We start from the raw sequence: 20,381 nt of genomic DNA, 5'->3' as shown, positions 1-20,381 counted from the left end.
GTAACTGATGGGTTACAGGGAGGGAGTCAGTAATGATGACTATCTTGTTCAGTGAGATATGATCGATGTTGCTTATTAGCTTGACTTAACATTCTGTTAGCTGAAGTTTCAAGACAAATATGTGAGCTTTGATTTACTGATACATACAGATCAGGTGATTAAATGCTTTTGCAATAGTGATTTTTAAATGAAATTCAGTAATAATACTTGTATTTCTTTGGTTAGCATGAAAAAAATTATGATATGAACCAGTAACTTTTCAAACAAAACATGATTCAAATAGACCAGCTTTATCCCGTAGTTTTCTGTGATTAATGAACTCTTCACTTAGAATGCTGACAAACAAGGGTTTGGGCACTTTGTATAGATGATGAACTCAGGTGGTTTGTAAAGAAATGTCCTTTGAGATTTTTGTATTTTTGACCTATATTGTCTTAACAGTTAAGGTATACTTCTTGAAAGTCATTCACATTATTTGTTTCCTTTTTAACCTAAGTATTTTATGTGGCTGTTCTATTTCTCAATTACTTCCAAATCTTTTAGTGTCCTTGGTGGTGTTCAGAAAGGCCTTCAACTCTATCTTTATTCATTGTTTTGTTGTGCAGCAATCTGAAGTTATGGCAGGGTCCTTTGTAAACATTCTTAGAATGACACATTTTGAAAATGTTGAATATTGAATTTTAACTCAATTTTATAATATGTATTTGGTACTTACTGATAAACTGATAATTATTAGATACGCAGATACTGATGAGTATTACTGATAGGAAGGCAATGCTTGTGAATTTATGACCTCTATAGTATAGTCTGGTCTATACATCTAATCATGAATGAAATATAATTGAGATATTTCACTTTTATTTTCTTGGTCTTATATGTGATTTTGTGTAACTGTACTTGAAGCAATTCAGTGTTTTTCATATATGGTGTTCCCTTGCACCCTAAGATAGTCATTGCTATCAGAGAGGCATGCCATCACAATGGAGTCCCCAATGATATAAACATATATTAATGTGCACAATCCACTTCAGGAAATTGATGTAAGTTTTCATTGGCTCAGTTAACTGAATATACTAAGATGATCCTGATGGTGCTTCATAGTTTATCCCAATGACAGTAAACTGGCAGAGCACATTGTCATGACAAACTTATCAACAGACCACTTAAAGTAAGGAAGGAGAAGCAGTCAAAATCGTTAGGGTATATTATCAAATAGTAATTGAACAAGATGGATAAAATGATCAGAATATTATTTCATGTTTCAGGCAATGAATAGTGACTGAGAATCATCTCTTGGATACATGTAGACCATGTTCTTCCTTCCCACACATTCTATAAAGAACGGTGTGTTGGCTCCATAATCTTAAAGATAAGTAAAATGGAAATCTACTCTTGAGTTAAGAATATCAATGATATCTATAATTTTCTGCAAAGCATTCTGCCATCAAAATCTCCTATTTGAGCTAGGAAATTCAATGTTATTAACCCCACTCCCCTTTGTTAAAATGAGGAGACTAAACCCAAAAGACATGGAATGATTTGCTCATGGTATAGTTATCTAGCTGGTGCCAGAGTGAGAGAAAATTACAGCCTGGATAGCTTTTCAATGCCACACTATATTAGTTTGGTAAACATATTACTTTCGCAAGCATTTTAAACAGCTTGATTTATTTTTAAATTGGGTTATAGAGATTCAGCTAACATTTACTGAGTAGCAGCTGTGAACCAGGTTCAGTACTAGATGAGTGCTCTGGTAGCCAAAAGACTTTTTTTTTTTTTCAAATGCAGCACAAACATACCAGTTTCTCCACTAGCTTTTGTTCATGAATTGTGCATTTTCTTAATGTGATTTATCATCTGAGATACCTTTCCATACCTCATGCCTATCTAGCTTGAACTTTATACAGTTTCTTTTCAATTTTAATGAATTATTTTTTATTCTAAAGCTAGGAAATATTTTTGCTCTGCCCCATCTTCAATTTTTAGATAACCAAAAAGATTGATAGGTTTCCTAAATATGATAAATCATTCAAATAGAGACCCATGTACTCATGACTGCTAACTTCATGTTTCGTATAGTGTGCATTTTATCTTACCATACTTAGCAATAATGTCTGCACATTTTAATTTTGAAACAAATGAAAACAGGTGTTAGTTTGAAAGATTTTTACCAGGGGTAATACACATTTTTTTTCTTGGCAGTAACAGGTATCATCTGGTGTTGAGCTGTTTTTTTCCCTACTCTTTCACCTCACTTGCTCTAACTCATTAGGGAGCTAATTGTCTTTGTAATTCCAAATTAAAGAGTACTGAGTGAAACAGAGACATTACCTTTGCCACGTGTTTGGGAGGACAAAATTTAATCTGCGGTGAAAGTCAGGAAAAGTTTCTTCCAACCGTTGCTACTTCTGTCAGCTTGATCTGCATGGAGTGTGTGTTGTTCAGTGAAGAATCATTCAGACACTAGACTCCGTGGTATAGGGTGTCACACAAAACCAAGAAAACAATTAAGAAACTAGTCTCTTAAAATACAGGCTGAAATAGAACAAAAGCGGAATGGAAACTAAAGTGAACTCACCAAGTCTTTCATCTCTGGAGATGTGACTACCGTTGGTTGATATTCAGCAGAACTTGTACCTGGATAGTGGGTTCTTGTTGATCATGTGTGGATTACTGAAAATTGTCCATACGATAAGGATATACAGTATAGTACTGTATATTCAAGCTTCACTTAGAGAATATTGTTACTCAATAGTCAAGTAAATGCTAAAACAATCTAGATGACAGTCAAAGGAAACAGAATGTATTAAGGAAAACCGAAAAGGCAAGGTATTAGATGAGATTAGCAATTCGGTTATGCCGTGTCTTACAAATGAAAAGTGAACAAACGAATGATTTTTCCAAACAAACAAATGAATAGACAGACACATGTACTTATAATATTTTGACTAAATAATATTAGTGAGTTTAAGACAATCTTTCTTAATATTAAGGGCCAATTTGTTTTCATGATTCTCTGTAATTTACCCATATAGGTACTCCGGAAAAAGAATATCAAAGTGTTGAAAGAACTGCAGCAACTGAAATGAAAATCAATCACTTTGAAAGCACCTAGGAGTTTTGTTCATGATTGAGGTGATAGAAAGTTTAAAATTAGAGAGTGAAAAGAGATCATGAAAAAGATATCTATTTTTTATTGGTGCTCAATATTCCTGGAGGCATTTTATCCTGAAGTGATTCCTTTGTATCAAAACCTAGGGCATCTAGATTAGTTACCCCACAAGATGTCTTGAGAAAACCATCATTGGAATTTGACAGTGTAGATACTGGCAAGACATGGAAATCAGAAGAAGTTCAGACTTATCAATAAGGTTAGTGTTCATTCAAGCCAAGGTATGAGACAGAAAGTGGTGACCAATATGATGTCTAATCACATGGCCAAAAGTTAAATTATAGCTATATAGGAGTAAGAAATCCTACAGTTCTACTGTACAATAGACTAACTGAAGATAATGTTAATATTCAGCGTATATTTCTGTCTCAAAAGACTAGAATATATGATTTGGGGAATTTCTCCAAAAATAAGTATTAAATGTTTGAGGAGTTGGATTCATTTACCCCGAGTGGACATTACACAAGATATACATGCATTGAAACATCACATGGTACCCCAGAAATACATACTTTTAAAAATACACCTGTTACAATATTAGGTAATTTAGAGGAATAAAAAGCATGAGTCCTATCCTTAGAGGGAGACAGAAAGGAGAAAGTGCTGTATTTGCAAGCTGATGTAAAACATCTCTGTTCTGTTTCTTGGCTTAGCAAATGACCACATGCTCTTTAAGATTCTGCCAATATATCCCCATCTTGACAAAAATTCTCTGATGCCTAGGTAAAGCCTGGGACTTCATTCTCTGTTTCTTACAGAACAGCACTACCTCTTTTCTCTCCCATTCTTTCCCTTCTCCCTCCTTTCCCTTTTTTCTTTTTTCCACAGTATTTATTAATGTTTTTCAGTGTCTGTAACACTTCAAGAGTTAAATGGTTCTACAGAATACAATAATGAATGAAATGGAAAAATATGGCAATTGACAGTGGAAGACAACGCAGTAATTATAAATTTGAAGCCTGTATGCTTCAACTACACTCACTGTTCTTCCACCTGTTACAGTGACAACAAACCCTCAAAACTGTTTGTGCTTTAATTTACTTTTCTGTAATTTGGAACTAAAGGAATATCCTTCCACATTGTTTTTATATGATGTGCTAAATGAATAGAGTGAAAATATTCATATGGAGCCTTTAACACAGTGCCTGACATAGAAGAGCTTAGTAAACATTAGCAATTTTTATTGCTAGTCATGGTTAGAGAGTTAAATGTGCTACTCATGTCTCTGTCACAGCACTCCTCACATTCTATTGTAAAGAGCACTCATATGTGTTTAACAGCACTCTCCCTAATAGAAGTTGTTCATTGCTAGCTAGTTCTTAGCACAGCGCCTGCCACCTATTATGTACGTTATAAATGTTTGACGGATAAGTAGGAGTATTAATTGAATAAATGAAGGGCATATGGGATTAACATTAAACAACTGTTTGATGTCGTAAAACTGGTAAGAACTTGTGGGGATGTGATATGATCTGTCTGACCTAAAAGCCTCTGATTTTCTTAAGAAAATGTCTTAATATTGCCCCTCATAGATTGTTTGTCTCTCTCAACTTACTGTAATTTGGATACTAGACTCATTATCCCACTGAACTTGCCCTTGCCCAAGGCCATCAATGATTTCCAAATTGCTCAATCCATTGGCATATGTTGTTTCTAATTTTACTTGCTATTAGCACTATCAAAAGTGCATGGTTTCCTTCCTGAAATTCTCTTGTCTCTCTGGCCATATAACTCGATTGATTTATCTAGGCTTCTTTTTCCCTCCTCTAGTAGCTTCCTGTTTCTGGCAGCTACTTCAAAAATCTTATTTATATGTTCCTTCTCTTCCTTAACATTCACGTTTGATATGCTTGCATCCCCAGGATATTCCCCTTCTTACTCTTCACAGACTATCTCTAGAATTTCATTCCCACTCTATTTTAATACCATGATAGTGCTCAAATCCACATATCAACTCCAGCATTTCTCTGGTGAGTTCTGTAGTCACAAACCTATTTGATTACTGGATATTTTTTCTCCAGACAGCCTTATTTAAATGCTGTTTTACTCCTTATTTAAGTGCTGTTCCTTTATTCCCAATCCACATCTCCTCTCTAAGCTTGATGACATGAAAATGATCTTGGATGATCACAGTTGCATGATCTTTCCTCATTAGGAAGGGCCAAATAATTGATCATCTAAATTTTGAGAGTCAAGGTGACTCTGTAATTCTCAGTGTAACTTGTAGTTGCTTGGTTAAAGGGAGGGTATGGTCTTCCTCCCATCAACCAGTCCTTTAAATGCAACAACTGGCATTTGTCATGGCCTCTTCTTTCTCATTTTCTCATATCCTGTGAGCCCTTGCAGTCTGAAGTTTGTCTCCTGCCTCTCTCTTGAATACGTATCTTTATTCCCATCTCCATTATCATTGTTTTTTTCCAGATTCTTCTCATGTCTTCACAGAATTACTGATATTAATCTGTCGGCAAGCCCTCTGGCCTTACCCTCTGTATAACACTCTCTGCCATTTCCCAAATTATTTTCTTTAAAGTGCAGATCTCATATCCTTTACCTGCTTTTGTCTGTTGATGAGTGCCCATGACATTAAGCATAAAATTTAAGCTTTTTCCATTCCATATGCTCAGTTCCATCTCAACCCTCTGTCTCCTGTCTGCTAGAACTGTCCTGGCATAAGATAGGGATGCACTAAACAATAAACAAAATTAGTATTTGCTCATAACCCCACACAAGAATTTATCTCAATAAACTTACATCAATATGACAATTATTTTAATAATAAAATGGTGCATACGAAAAAATGGTGAAGTCTATGGGTCAACAATGCTTAATGGAAAGATGTGAGTCAAAATAAGTATGGGCTAAAACCTAGATGATTAGATTTTTTCTCAAAATGAAAGAGTGAAATGAAAATAGTAAAATACTCCCATCAGGAAACCTGAGGATGTTTCAGTCAATTGATAAAAATATCAGTATCTAAAAGGGAACTTGGCTTCTAGCAGGCCCTCAATATTTGTTTAGTGAAAAAATAAATAAGGAATGTGTTTGTTTCCATCAGTTGGCGTTCTGCATATAATGCCAACTCATTTGTTTGCTCATTTTGTATTTGCAGGCATACATGTACATGTATGAAACCTGGTTAAATCCTTCCTGCCAGGCAGGTTTCTTTGGTCAGCTCTTTGTGGGGAGCAATTCGGACTATACTGTTACTGGAATCAAGGTTTATTCTATGCATCTGCTCTCCCACAATATGGCGCTGGGAGAGAAGTAAACAGCTTCCGCACAGCTGCCTCCAGTTCAACCAATTAACTGTAGGACTTGCTCCTGATTGGAGAGCAGCGTACTCAGCCGAGTTGGGATTGGCGGAGGAGGACTATAAAGGAGGAGAGAGACGGCATGCACCTGGAACATCTATGGGGAACATCTAAGGGAACCCGTGCAGCCCCCGAGAGAACCGGCCGGTGGTGTGCCGCTCCCCTGCGGAAGTGGGGAATGCGGCCAGGGGGAACTGCCCTTCCACGGAGGTGGAAGGGATAGTAGCCAACCCGGGAAGAACCAGCAGCAAACCCGGGGAGGGCCGAGCAGACGAAAGAACAGCGCAGGGTCCTGTGTCGTTCCCCCATGAAGACGGGGAGCGACATAATGGTGCCGTGACTCGGATATGAAGCCTAGGCAGGACTCTGTGTTGCTCCTCCACGAAGAGGGGGAGCGACATAATGGTGCCGTGACTCGGATAGGAAACCTAGGAGGCAAAGGACGGGAAGCCAAATCGTGGGGCGGAGACGTACGCTGGGTTGAATTCGCCAGGCTAGCCCGGGGAACTTGGATTGAATGCTAGTGGTGGAGACGCAAGCTACGCTGTGTTACTCGCGGAAGCCGCCGCGTGCAGAGAGAGCACGGGGCGTGAATAGATAGGGAACGCTGGCGTAGGCCGTGGTTCAGACGCGAAAGGGTTAAGCATGGAGCCCGCGGAGCGCGCGAAACCGAGCCGCGCAAAGCCGGGAAGCTGCGCAGATGAGAGAGGCGCGCGGGCTGAAGCGGCGAGGTGCCGGGAAGCTGCGGGGATAAGAGAAACAGAAGTTTGGAAGTGAAGTAAAAGAGAAATGGGAATGCTGGAAGATAGAAGTGAAATGGGAGAGGTAGGAATGCCCGGAGATAGAGAAATAGAGAAAAATAAGGCCTCCCCTCAACATGCCAATTAGAAGGCTTGGATTCGGTCTGCCCGATTAGTGAGGCGATGAGCACCTGGGCGGCTAGCCGCAGGTCACCGAAGACAGGCACGAATTAACATCAGTAAAGCTTCCCCACAATGCAACAATTAGGAGGCTTGGATTCGGTCTGCCTGATTTAAGGCGGTAAGCGCCAGCAAAGCTCGACCAGAGTATGAGCTGCAGGTCACCGAAGATAGGCACGAACCAACACTAATAAGTCTCCCCCACAATAAGGCAATGAGAAGGCTTGGATTCGGTTTGCCTGATAGGTTTTGTAAGCCCCTGCGGGCAGAGCAGAGCATGCGCTGCAGGGCACCGAACACAGGCATGCATCAGCGCCTAAAAACCTCCTCACAATGGCGAAGAGAGGACCCGGATTCGGTTTTCCTGATTGATAGGACTTGTAAGAGCCTGTGGCAACTCTAGCAAGTAGAGCAGAGTGTGTTCCGCGGGACACCGAAGACAGGCGCGTATCAACGCTAAAAAATAAAAAGAAAGGGGGATCTGTGGGGAGCAATCCGGACTGGACTAAGTTACTCGAATTAGGACTTATTCTATGCATCTGCTCTCCCACAATATGGCGCTGGGAGAGAAGTAAACAGCTTCCGCACAGCTGCCTCCAGTTCAACCAATTAACTGTAGGACTTGCTCCTGATTGGAGAGCAGCGTACTCAGCCGAGTTGGGATTGGCGGAGGAGGACTATAAAGGAGGAGAGAGACGGCATGCACCTGGAACATCTATGGGGAACATCTAAGGGAACCCGTGCAGCCCCCGAGAGAACCGGCCGGTGGTGTGCCGCTCCCCTGCGGAAGTGGGGAATGCGGCCAGGGGGAACTGCCCTTCCACGGAGGTGGAAGGGATAGTAGCCAACCCGGGAAGAACCAGCAGCAAACCCGGGGAGGGCCGAGCAGACGAAAGAACAGCGCAGGGTCCTGTGTCGTTCCCCCATGAAGACGGGGAGCGACAGCTCTTACTTAAATGAGCTAAGCTAAAAGTGCCACAGAGAACCCAAGCCCTTGATTGACAAAAAATATTCCTTTTAGTTGGTTGTTAAAGAGTTCTACAAATCATAATGCAATCATATGAAATGTATGAGACAACAGAAACTAAACTGCTACTCAATGTCTAAAAAAATTTTTATAGGTGCCATTCTAATGTAGAAAAAGGCTAAGGTGGTAAAGCAACAGATTCATGATTTAGATAATCTTACCTAATATTACTGTTACTAGTGACTTAGTATTTCCACAATGATATGGGATATTCTCATAAAACAGATTAGACTTTCTCGATTTCAAAGATTTTTTGATTGCAAAAACAATTCTATAAACCTAATCACTTCTGCTTTTCTCTAAAACTTGATTATTTGCAAATGTATTTATGACTTGTATTAACTAAGATTAGAATTGCACTGAGAATATTTGCCGCTGTCTCTTGGTCTCCAAAATCCAACATATTGGCACATCCTACTTTGATTTTAATAACTGTTTACTTTTTTTTCTTCTGAAGAGCAGACTGTTATGAATCCAAGTAATTACTCCACTGTGTGAAGGCCTGTGCAGGCTCCAAATAATTAACTCATTGAATTTTATGTCAATAGTGGACAAGAAAAGCAAAGCGAATTCCGTTTTCCAAAAATACGTGTGTAAATACTGGTGAAAACTTTGAAGTAGCCAGATGATAAAAATGGACATTTATATCAATTTAGACTCTATATGGATCAACAGCACACTGCTGAGAGACATGTGAAAACAGAATACATTAATATTGCTTTATTTCCCAATTAACAACACATTAAATATACATCATCTTCATTGAGTTTTAGTTTTTCTTTGTTTTTGTGAAAGTGATAGTTTATACCTCCTTTCCAAAGGCAAAAAGAAAATTATCAAATATTTCTATCTTGCTTGAGAGAATCAATAAAAACTTAGGGCTTGGGGAGAATTTGGAGAGTACTTAATCAAAAGTTCCCAAATTGGTTTAAAAAAAGTAGAAATTAGTGGCCTTAGGTTACTTCCTATTTGAAAAAACAAGCAACAAAAACAATAAAAAAAGAACTGATAAAATTTCACTACAGATAAAAGATAAAACTTCTTTGCTGTCAGTTGGAATTATATTGGCAAGTTTGGTAGCATCAATTTCTCATGATTGGAAGCTTTATTTGGAATTAAAATAGAAACAGAAATTAATGATTGCTTCAATATAATAAAACATTTTAAAGCATATGGCTTATGGAGTAAAATAATAAAAGATCGTTTTGTGTAAAAAGCTGATAAACCCTCATATGTAGATTTTTATGCTCTAATTCACCTTATTTGAAAGGCAGAGAGACAGAGTGGGCATGCTCCTATCCCCTGGATTACTCAATCCCTTGAGCCACCTGCTGCCTTGCAGGATGTTCATTGGCAGGAATTTGGAATATGGAGCAGAGCCTCAGCTTGAATCCCAGGCAATCTGATCCGGGATGCATGTGCCCCAACTAGCAGCTTACCCCGAGACCAAATGCCCACCTCTGCTATAGTAACTTCACACAGGAGACCAATGTGACCATTTTGCTGAAATATATCCTCTTCCTTTGCTAAAGTCCTTTTGTTTCTGTAGATTAATATATACATTTAATAACTATGGAAAGCTGGCTTCATGGATGTGTGAGCGGTGCAGTTGCACAGGGCCCTGAGCTTAAAAGGAGCCTTGATGTTCTCACCCCACTTCCAAAGGTGCCTCATACTAGTGGACAGAAGGATGTAGAACTTCACAGAGGACTCAGACCTTGGCATTTTCACCCTTCCTTTCTCTGTGCTGAACTCTGTCAGAGACGGAGCAAGCACTGAATGAATGGTGAGTGAACAAATGAACAGGAAATTATAAACTAATACCTGGTAAGTTATTTCATTGATGCATCATTTAGACTTTCAATTGATTTAGTTTGGGGCTGAAAAGTGACTAACACTGTTGCGAGAGAATAACATTAAAATATCCAAGGAATGAGTGGAACTGGATCGATTGGAAAGGTAAAGGAAGTTGGATTAAAAAGTTGAAGCCTATGCCAGGAATAAAAAGTGATGGGGTGGCCATTGGAGGTAAGTTAGATGTCTCCCAACAAGTTGCTTCCTGAACTGGATTCATTCTTCGCAAATTCAACTGAATATATACTAGATTAGTCTAGTAAATTATAATTCAGGAAATGAAAATGTCCACATCAGGGAAATTCTATGTATTCAAAAGGAACCAAGAGATTACTGAATCATTTGACTATTCTTAGGGTTTTTAAACCTGTTTTTTCACTAAGAAGCAGAGTAATATGAATAAAGAAGTTGTATGAAAAGTGTAACTTTTCCTGATTCCTCTGCGTCTGGGTAGAATTCAAAGATCTTGTGCCCCAACTCCCTGTTTTCCCGGCTTAGCAATGAACATTTTATTCTTTGAACCATTAAGTTTCTTACCCTTCTGTTTGTTTTGGGAAACATTCTAACATTGATTTCTGTTAAAAATAATAAGTAATACTCTTTTCTCTGGAGCCTTTCATGTGATCTTTGATCACTTCTCATCTTGCTTGGCAGAATGACTTCCTAATAAATTGTATCCCTCTCAGTGGGGTTATCTCTTAATGATCTATGTTTCCCTGGATAGCGTGATAAAGTTCTACCCATCTTTAAAGAGGTTCCTTATAGCACTGTTTAGATTTCCTTTCTGTGTTGTTGTTTAGCACACTTTAAAAAAGTGACTCAGCTTGTGCTCAGATGTCCATATGTGGCTTCAATTTCTTTTTCTATTATAGAAACATAATTTATGCTAACATATTCATTATTTCTATTATGGTTCTCCCCTTTATGTATGATACTGTGATAGTTCTGGTTCACTGAAGATTAAATTTGTGAGAGCCAGTGGTTTTATGCTTCAGATGATTATTTATAGAAAATTCAATTTTTAGGTAATGATGATAATGGTAGAATAGAGGTAAATAATAGCACTAACATGGAGAAGCAAAATAAAGCAAAAGTGCAAACAAGCATTTGAGTGAAAGCCCTTAAATTAGTGAATGGAGACAGTGGAAGGGAACATTACTACTCAGAAACACTCAGATTTTAAACAAGCAATGATGAGGTCATTAAGCTTCACCCCTGAGCACCAATTTAGTGTGCTGGTGGGGGAAGGTAGAAGAATCATAGGGTTTGGTTAAGATGTACAATAGATTTATAATAGAAAACCCTTAATGGAAAAGAAGAGAATAAAAAATAAAGCTTCATCAATCCAAGAGACTGTATTCTCCTCCTGGATCTCCATTGGGATAGAATCATAAGAATGTATTTCTCACCACCCAAGTATATTTCTCATGATAAATACAAGTAAAGTGAACTATCCAAACAGTCCAATGATGACATTCTACCAAAAAAAAAAAAAAAAAAAAGAAGATGATGGATTGTTTCTATAGTTCCCATGTTTCTGTGTGCACACTGGAATAAATGTCCTTTGCTAGAATTTTAGCCATCATTAGAAAAGCTCATTCTAGAACTCAGTGTTGGCCCTGTGGCCCGCACTCTAAGGATGCCCTGTGTTTACAAAGCAATGAATGGAAGAGTGGGAGAAAGGACACTGGCGGAGTGTAACTATTTTGAATATCAGTTTACAAGCAACATTAAAAATGTCAATATTCAAACATCCAGTTTCCTTCAATTATGAGATTTAAACAAATAAAAAAAAGAAAAATGAAAACCCTTGTTTCAGTTTTTAAATCTGCCTAAGGGTAAGTGGGCAGAAGAGGCAACCTATTTTACTAATATTAGGAAATTAATGGAAATATATAACAGAAAATAGGTGACTTGATCAAATTCACTTCAAGAGGAATCTTGAGCTGCATGTTACATGAATATTCAGACAATGGCAACCTGTTTGGAATTGCTATTGGGTATAATTTCCAAATTTTTGCATTTTATCATCTCCTAGGCATAAAGCCAAAGGCTGAAAGCGCAGAACATGAAAAAGCCGAATGCGATTATGTTCTAAACCCTGTTGAGTTTAATTTTACTTACAAAGCAGAATGTTAGTTTGCCACTTAAATTTGTCCCTTATAGTCCTGCAAAAATACCTAGTTTCTTGTTATCAGTCTTTAAATTGTCATGCTGATTTGGAAAGCTCCAACTTTAGGAGCATCATTCTAAATTACTAGGCAAGTACACAAACAAATCCACATAATCTAAAACAGACCATACCAAGAGAAGAAGGCAATTTTCTACAAATTTGACTGCAGTCTTGTGCTTGCAGTTCCATGAGCCTGGTTACTTCAGAAGAGATTTTTAGCTAAATGGGATGGAATGTATTGAAAGGATGAGCACTTTAAGAATTTAGTATTTTATAATAAAGGAAATACAATACACATTCTGTTAAAAATGTGGAACAAATAGCCTTCTGAACAGAAACAAACACAAAAAATGGACAAGTTGCCACTAACATACATGCTCCTTTAAAGACATTTTACTTGAATCAGTAATGGATGAATTATCAAAAATTAATAAACATTTGATGATATATACAACCAGAGATGATGAAGCTTGTGATATGCCTCATTTTAACTGTTCAAAATTTTATAATAATAAATTTAAAAAATTTTAATTGTAAAATGCCCTTGATAGATAAAAGACCAGTTAATCAAAAATATTACAACTTGTTATATATTATACCATTTTTATTTGTAGAGACTATACACAGGATCTGAGCATGCAATATTCATACCATTCATTATGTAACTGCATAAGATCAAAAAGCAAGAGGTGAGATTCTGATAAAGTTTTAGTTCTTTCCTTGAATGGTAGTTACAGGTGTGTTCACTATGTCACTATTCATTGGGTTGTGCATGTATGTAAATATGATTTATGAAACTGTCTTAGGTATGCAGTAGGTCAATAAACAACAGAAAAGGAAGAAAGAAGGGAAGGAGGGAAGGGGGAGGGAGCGAGGGAGGGAGAGGAGAGGAAGGAAGGAAAGAAGAAAGGAAGAAAGAGAAGGAAGGAAGGAGGTAAAAAGGGAGAAATGCGTCCTTGTATCTGCACTTCCTATACTGTGTTGAAGGAGATGGGTCCTCTAGTCATTTGCTTAGTTCAAATAAGATGTAGCTTCATACGATTGCAGAGGTTGTGGCCTGACTTGTCATTGGAAACCACTGAACTGTCATTGCTGCACAGACTGTGTGTTGACATTTTCAGACGTTTAAAAATGCCTGCTACTTAACAATTGCAAATGCCACCATCTTACATGTATAGTTTTCCTCTTTTTGGAAGTAGCATTCATGAGTTAGTGGTGGGATAAACCGCCTGGACTTTCTACTGCCTTTGCATTTGAAAAACACATATATACACACATTTTTGCTCAGTATTCTGAGTACCTTAGTAGCTCTACTGCTTAGAATTTCTGCTTGGCATTAAACTGGTTAAACATTTAGTGACCACTTATGACTAAAGGTGTTTTGGACCCTGAAGCTGGATCTGTAGGTTTTGTCTGTTACTAAGGAGCAATTTTCAATGTAATCTTTTCAAAGGCAAAAGGTTAAGCAAAGAAATGACATATATTGTAAAACTGAAAGTAAAATGCACAGTACTGATGTGCTCAAAGTCCATGCATTGAAATTCCTTTGTATGATAATTTATGGTGATCATGTCTTCAGACTGCACTATTAGCATACTCACCCCTAACAAGAAGTTCTGCCTCATCTGACACACTGTCTGCTGTGGTCTGTACCCTGCAGCCATATCTCCCAGCATGCATCAGAAGGATGTTCCTGATCATTAAATCTGCAGAGGATGCTTGCTGAAAGAGGGATGAAGTGCCAGTTTAAAATGTTGCAAATCTGCCTAGTTCAAGGTGGTTTAAGGGGAAACTTTGCATATTCAGTCAAAGGGCCCATTTTTGACCTTAAAATTTATTTGACAACGATTCAGAAATCAACATGCCCTGTTTTAAGGAACCCAAAAAAATTATGTTTTTAGCAACTGATAATAAAGGGCTTTGGACATTTACTATTACATAGAGTTGGCAGCTAAGATATTTAAGAAATATCTAAATATGCACAAATTCATCTTTAAAATAAAGAAAGAATAATCAGTGACCAAAGGTTATTTCTTTGTTATTCAGACACAGACCTATTTTGGGGGCAAGAATGTCATATTGAGAGAATAACAACTTGTGGAAAACTAATTATAAGACGATAGCAGCCAAAAGATTATTTCATGTGGCTTGATTGAGTAGTTCCTTATGTAGGTACCCTGTGGGCAACCAAATGAAAGATTGCTAGCCCCAAAGCCATGTGTCGTAACTTAACAAGGTATAGTCCTCCCATCACCACCACTGTCAGGGAGCAGGGTCAACCTGACTCTGTTAACCAATGCAGTTGCAAAATGGAACACACAGGAGACTCAAAATACCAGATTCTTGTTGAGAACAAGAAGATTAGAACATAGTTGGGCAATAACTACCATTCAGAAGATCAATAAAGATAAGGGAGAGTAACTTTTAGATGTACTAGTCTTTATCATGCCCTGGTACAAATCTTTAACACTGTCTCTCAGTTGCTCTATCAGGAAAGATGGATTGAGTTTATTGCGATCATGTAAAGATCTGGCATTTACAATAACCAGTGAGGTGTTTTTTTTTTTGTTGTTGTTGTTGTTCAGATAATGACAAACTCCAACACTCCTTCCAGATTCAGGGTAGCAGTAGAAAGAAAAATGAGGGAAAAAGCATACATCTTGAAATGACATCTTTTAAAAACTTTTCTCCAACAGTGATTGAGCTCATGAAAGAATGAAAATAGAGAACCCCAGATTAAAGATTTTTTAATGGAATGAAAGAGTTATCCTTAAGAAAAATAACTCCTTAGAGGGCGTATTCTGATGGTTAAGAATTTAGTTGTTTGTCTTTATATGAAACGTACCAATGTTTTTTATGAAAAGAATACTAATTTTGAGAAACCTCTTGCATTCTTTTTTTTATCCTTGGCATTCTTAGAAAAGATGAAATCATTTTCAGATTTTTACCACACAAACATGTAGGTTTCTTTCATGAACTGCTGTACTTCTATGTATTAGACCATTTCTTTCTGGTATTTAATTTGTTTTGTATTTTCTTCCTGGTAGTCTTCTGATTGAAATTTCTAAGGGCCTAAATTTCTCCTGTGAAATAATTGCTAAGACATGGTCAGGCTTACTCATTTGCAAGAAAATGCTTCATGGTGAGAATGCATTAAAATGTCATAACAATTATTTTAAGGAATGTGATATTTGTCCAGTAAATGTCCTACACTGCTAATTTCCTTAGGATAAGTTGTTACTCTTAGATTCTAACAAAATTCATTTATTCAGGTTTGGAAGGCTAAGGGTCCACTTCTTTCAAATCTGAAATTGATTTTTAAAAACTTTGACTATTTTATGGAGAATAAAGGAAACTATAAGCATTATAAACCTTAATTTTGTTTCAAATTAACAGTAAGTTAATACTGTACAAATGAGCTTCTGTATCTTTGTCATTATGTGTAGTCTGTAAAGCCCAGGAGAGGTTCCAGAAGATCAGAGAGGTTTTGATTATTTTTTTTTTCTGGAATAACACTGTTGGAAGAACTATGTCTGGTCTTTTGTTTGTTTTTTTGTTGTGTTGTATTTTTTGTTTTGTCATTTTTTTTATCGTTTAAAGCCACAAATCCTATTGATGGCAGTTTAGTGGACAAAGTACTGATTTTAAGCCATTTTTAAAATGGCTCACAATTTTGAAAAATTGCTTTGAAAAATTATAGTTCTATAATTAAATGCTTTATTGTCTCATCTTCCAGACTTTTTTCACCGCAAAATTATTTCTTTTTGTCTTGGATAAAAGTCTCAAAAACTTTTCTTTTCCATGTAATTACAGTGAAAGAAAAGCTCAATGGGATGAAGAAGAAATTTTATTAAACTGACATGAAAGTCCAAGGAATTCAGACACAGGAGATATTGATTATTCCCCATGTTTCTTCCACTTGGTTCCTGCAATTAGTACTGTGTGGTGCTATGTAAACTGACCAAAGTTCCACCATCATCCATCTTTAGCTTTGTGCATATATATAAATATAATCTCCATGCCAAGACTATGTGAAGAGCTGAAATACCTCATTTTGAGCCCAACCCTTCTTTTTGGATTATATCTACATCATTCTTTTAAAATCCTAAACAGGAAAGATTCAACATAAAATTAGAGGATTCTGAACAATAAACCTAAATTACCCTTTCAGTAGATTTACTGATCTCTCAAAAGAAGTCATGGGAAACCATTCTACTCAATCTCAGCCCACAGTGTGCAGTTCCTGAGAGAGAAACCTTCAGACTGTAGGGTTCTTTTAATGAAATGATTTTTTAATCAGATGCTTGCTTTCTTAAACCTCATTGTCACTTTAAATGTTTTAGGAGTTACTTTCCTTTCTTCTTTGTTTTTATACTTGATTTATTTTCCATCTTTTTTTTTTGTTGTTCTTGCTTTATTTGGCATTATGAACTTGTTGCTTTATTTGAACATCTCCAAGACCAGTGCTTAGCCACATAGCAGGAGCTCAATAAGTATTTGTTGAATGAATGAATAAATGAAGACTTTCAAGAAACAAGTTGCATGCCTACTCTCTCAGAGAGTAACAACCTGGCTGCACCAGTTACATTACTTGGTTGACCAATACTTACTAGATTATTGTGCCTTTTATTTACGATTTGTAAATAAACCAAGAAAAGACTTTCCATCTACATCCAGTTCTTCATTAGCTTTTACTCTAATTGGCTTGCTCATTCAACATAAGACTGCCAGTCATATTCCTAAAAATTGAAATTCATTTAACTTTGATGGTCACTGTGTGCTGGCTCTTGTTACCCTCAGGATACAGTCCCATTTCCTTTTATTGACATGGAAAGCCTTTTAGAGCATTACTCTGCCTCCTGCAACTGAATCCTGTGGTTTTACAATACCAATCTCCCGTTCACCCCTACATAGGAATACTTTCCATTATTCTGACTGTTCATACAGATTTCTGTTGAAGATGTGGATGCTCTTTCTCATTTCTTTGCCCAGAAATACACTTTTAGACACAACTTAAGTGCCATCTCCTTGGTATTCTTTCTGAACCCTCTATAGGATTCCTTAGCTTTGTTTCTGTTCATGCTTTGATGGCATTTCACTCACATTTCTGAACTAACACTGGCTATTGTCAGAACTGTCTCCCAAGGTCCACTTTGTGCATTCCCAGAGCAGAGCTGGGAACGAGTGCAGGGGTGGTCCATTAAGTTGGCTAATAAACACATGAATAGCTTACATTATTGCTTCTTTGTGACTGCTAAATGTCTCCAGGCCCTACTCTTTGTCTCTCTAAAAGAAATTCAGAAAGAAAACAGGAAAAGACTATCTAGATAAACAGCAGGCCAAAAATCACTGAACCGGTAGACTTGGGTTCTAGAATGGCACAAAAGTGTGTGACTTCCTGCTCTGTTATTTATTAGGGATTGCACTTGGGAAAATTACCCTGTTGTACAGAGCTTCTGTCAGTGCTATAATATGATAATGCAAATAAAGTCCATAGTTATGTGTCTGGCACATAGCAAACATTTCAAAAATATTGTCTCTTGAAGGGTCCTATAATTTCAATCTTAGCCAAGGGAAATATTTCTTTAATTCGCATTCACTCCCTCACAAAGCTGGATATCAGTGTTTCTCACAGACAATTTCCTTTGTAAAGTACTTTGTTCTATTTTAGATGTTTGTATTCCCACATTTGAAAGGACTCAAATTGAAACCTTGGTTCAACAGCTTCTAGCTCTGGGAATCTGGAAAAGTGATTTTATTGGCATACTTAGAGTGTCTGTAGGAAATCAAAGGGAACAACATATATGCCTGAACTATTAGCAGATACCTCACAAGTCTAAAGTACTCTTAAAATTGCAGCAGGTTATAACAGAATGTTGTACACACAGTAGATGCCCTGGGAATGTTTAGGCAAGATTATCTGTTGTTTTCTTTAAGAATGGACTCAGGGCCGGCGCCACGGCTCACTAGACTAATCCTCCGCCTTGCGGCACTGGCACACCGGGTTCTAGTCCTGGTTGGGGCGCCGGATTCTGTCCCGGTTGCCCCTCTTCCAGGCCAGCTCTCTGCCTGTGGCCAGGGAGTGCAGTGGAGGATGGCCCAAGTGCTTGGGCCCTGCACCCCATGGGAGACCAGGATAAGTACCTGGTTCCTGGCTTCGGATCAGTGTGGTGCGCCGGCCGCAGCGGCCAATGGAGGGTGAACCAATGGCAAAGCAAGACCTTTCTCTCTCTCTCACTGTCCACTCTGTCAAAAAAAAAAAAAAAAAGAATGGACTCAAGCTGAATGACCCAATCAGATGACTGCTGGTACAGCCCTTTCAGGGGCCAAATTTAGGGTATATTTAACTTTCTCTAGGTGCTCTCTTGGGCCATTTCCAGCACCCTCACCCCTGAAAAACACACTGTAAAGCACTCTTCTGCACAGCAAAGAAGTAACAACACATGGGTTCTGTGAGATATAATTTGCAATATCTTGTCTAACATAAAAAAGCTGGGTATCAGCTATGAAACATGGATAATTATATATGATGAATGTTACTGATGCAAAATCTTAGTTAGTGAGAAAGCTTTTTTTCAGAATGGTGTTTCTTTTTCTCAGAGGATAACTTGCTTGAATTGCCCTTACCATGATACAGAAATAATGTACATGTGCATCTTTTTTTTTTCACAGTTGTTTTCTATAACACAACCACAGAATAGGATTTAAGTTAATGATATGGGTTTTAACCTTTTCTTAAGAAAACAGTTGATACCTAACATGCATGCTTAAGTAATTGTATATATTATCTGAAATAGAAACACTAATTGCTCCTAGTGAAGATAATAGGTAGGATACTATTTGATAAAGGTATTTGTGTCTATTATGCTGAAATAATAAATATATCCAATAATACAGTGATAACTTAAAATGGCTAAGGATGGTTCTAACATTTCAATCCAGAGATCTTGGTATTTAATTTCCAGCACATATTCTAATAATGTATGTTTGAGTATTAAGAAAAATGCAGAAACTTGGTGCCATTGCTTAAATGGAAATTGAGTTGATGACTCATTGATGGATTTGGAATAGCAGGGTATCTGAACTGGATCCTATAAGGTAATAGGCATAAAGACAAAAATTCATGGGATCAGCCTATTAGCTTGGTTATAAAGATTAGGAATTATGAAGCCATTAAAATCAAAAATATATGGGACTAATTATAATGAATTTAAAGATAAAATGCTTAAACATATTTATTCTTTAGATGACAAAATTGGATGTATGGAAGAACATCAAATGAATAATCAAATGCCAGCTATCGCATTAGCGTTCTTTCTGATGCAGACACATAAGACTAGTGGCTATGATGTTTAATAAGAGTATTTACACACTTAGGTGATGTGTTTGTGTTAGACTCTTTAACCACATCTCTTATCTGCTTGTATGGTATTGACTCTATTTTTCCTAGCGGCAAGGTAAGTGCATGCTCCTTTATCCAATTTTTATTTATTTTCATTTTATTGGAAAGACATAAAAGTCTGAGATCTTTCAGCTGCTGGTTTACTTCAGCGAGAGCTGGGACAGACTGAAGCCAGGAGCCCAGAACACAAGCTATGTCTTCCATGTGGGTGGAAGGAAACCAAGTACCTGAACTTGCAGGCTTTCCAGGGAGAGCATTAGCACGAAGCTGGATTGGAGGCATAGAAGCCAGGATTTGAACCAGGAACTCCATGATGGGGTGTGGGTGTCCCAAGTAGCATCTTAACCCCTGTGTCAAATGCCCAACTCCATTTATCTAAGATCAACATACACGACTAACGCAAAAGGGCTCTAGACCTTTATACTGTTTTTTTTTTTTTTAATTTATTTGACAGATAGATTTAAATAGTAAGAGAGAGAGAGAGAGACAGAGAGAATGGTCTTCCTTCTGTTGGTTTGCTCC

General features: G+C 37.5%; 1 protein-coding gene across 2 annotated transcripts in view; it reads right to left on the bottom strand.

Annotated features, from left to right (window-relative positions):
* Positions 1 to 20,381, bottom strand: part of CNTN5 (contactin 5) — a 1,376,886-nt gene that overhangs the window by 104,409 nt on the left and 1,252,096 nt on the right. Inside the window, exon 16 of one of the 2 annotated variants that reach the window (XM_051820359.3) lies at positions 14,059 to 14,179. The exons of the other annotated variant lie outside the window; for it this stretch is intronic. Coding sequence (XP_051676319.2) covers positions 14,059 to 14,179 — 121 coding nt within the window. The remainder of the gene's footprint in view (positions 1 to 14,058; positions 14,180 to 20,381) is intronic. 2 annotated transcript variants of the gene reach the window in all.

Source organism: Oryctolagus cuniculus, chromosome 1 (assembly GCF_051225735.1).
Source record: "Oryctolagus cuniculus isolate XC-2025 breed Fujian yellow rabbit chromosome 1, ASM5122573v1, whole genome shotgun sequence".
Taxonomy (NCBI): domain Eukaryota; kingdom Metazoa; phylum Chordata; class Mammalia; order Lagomorpha; family Leporidae; genus Oryctolagus; species Oryctolagus cuniculus.
The sequence above is the reverse complement of the archived record's forward strand: the minus strand, read 5'-3'. Positions and strand labels throughout refer to the sequence as shown.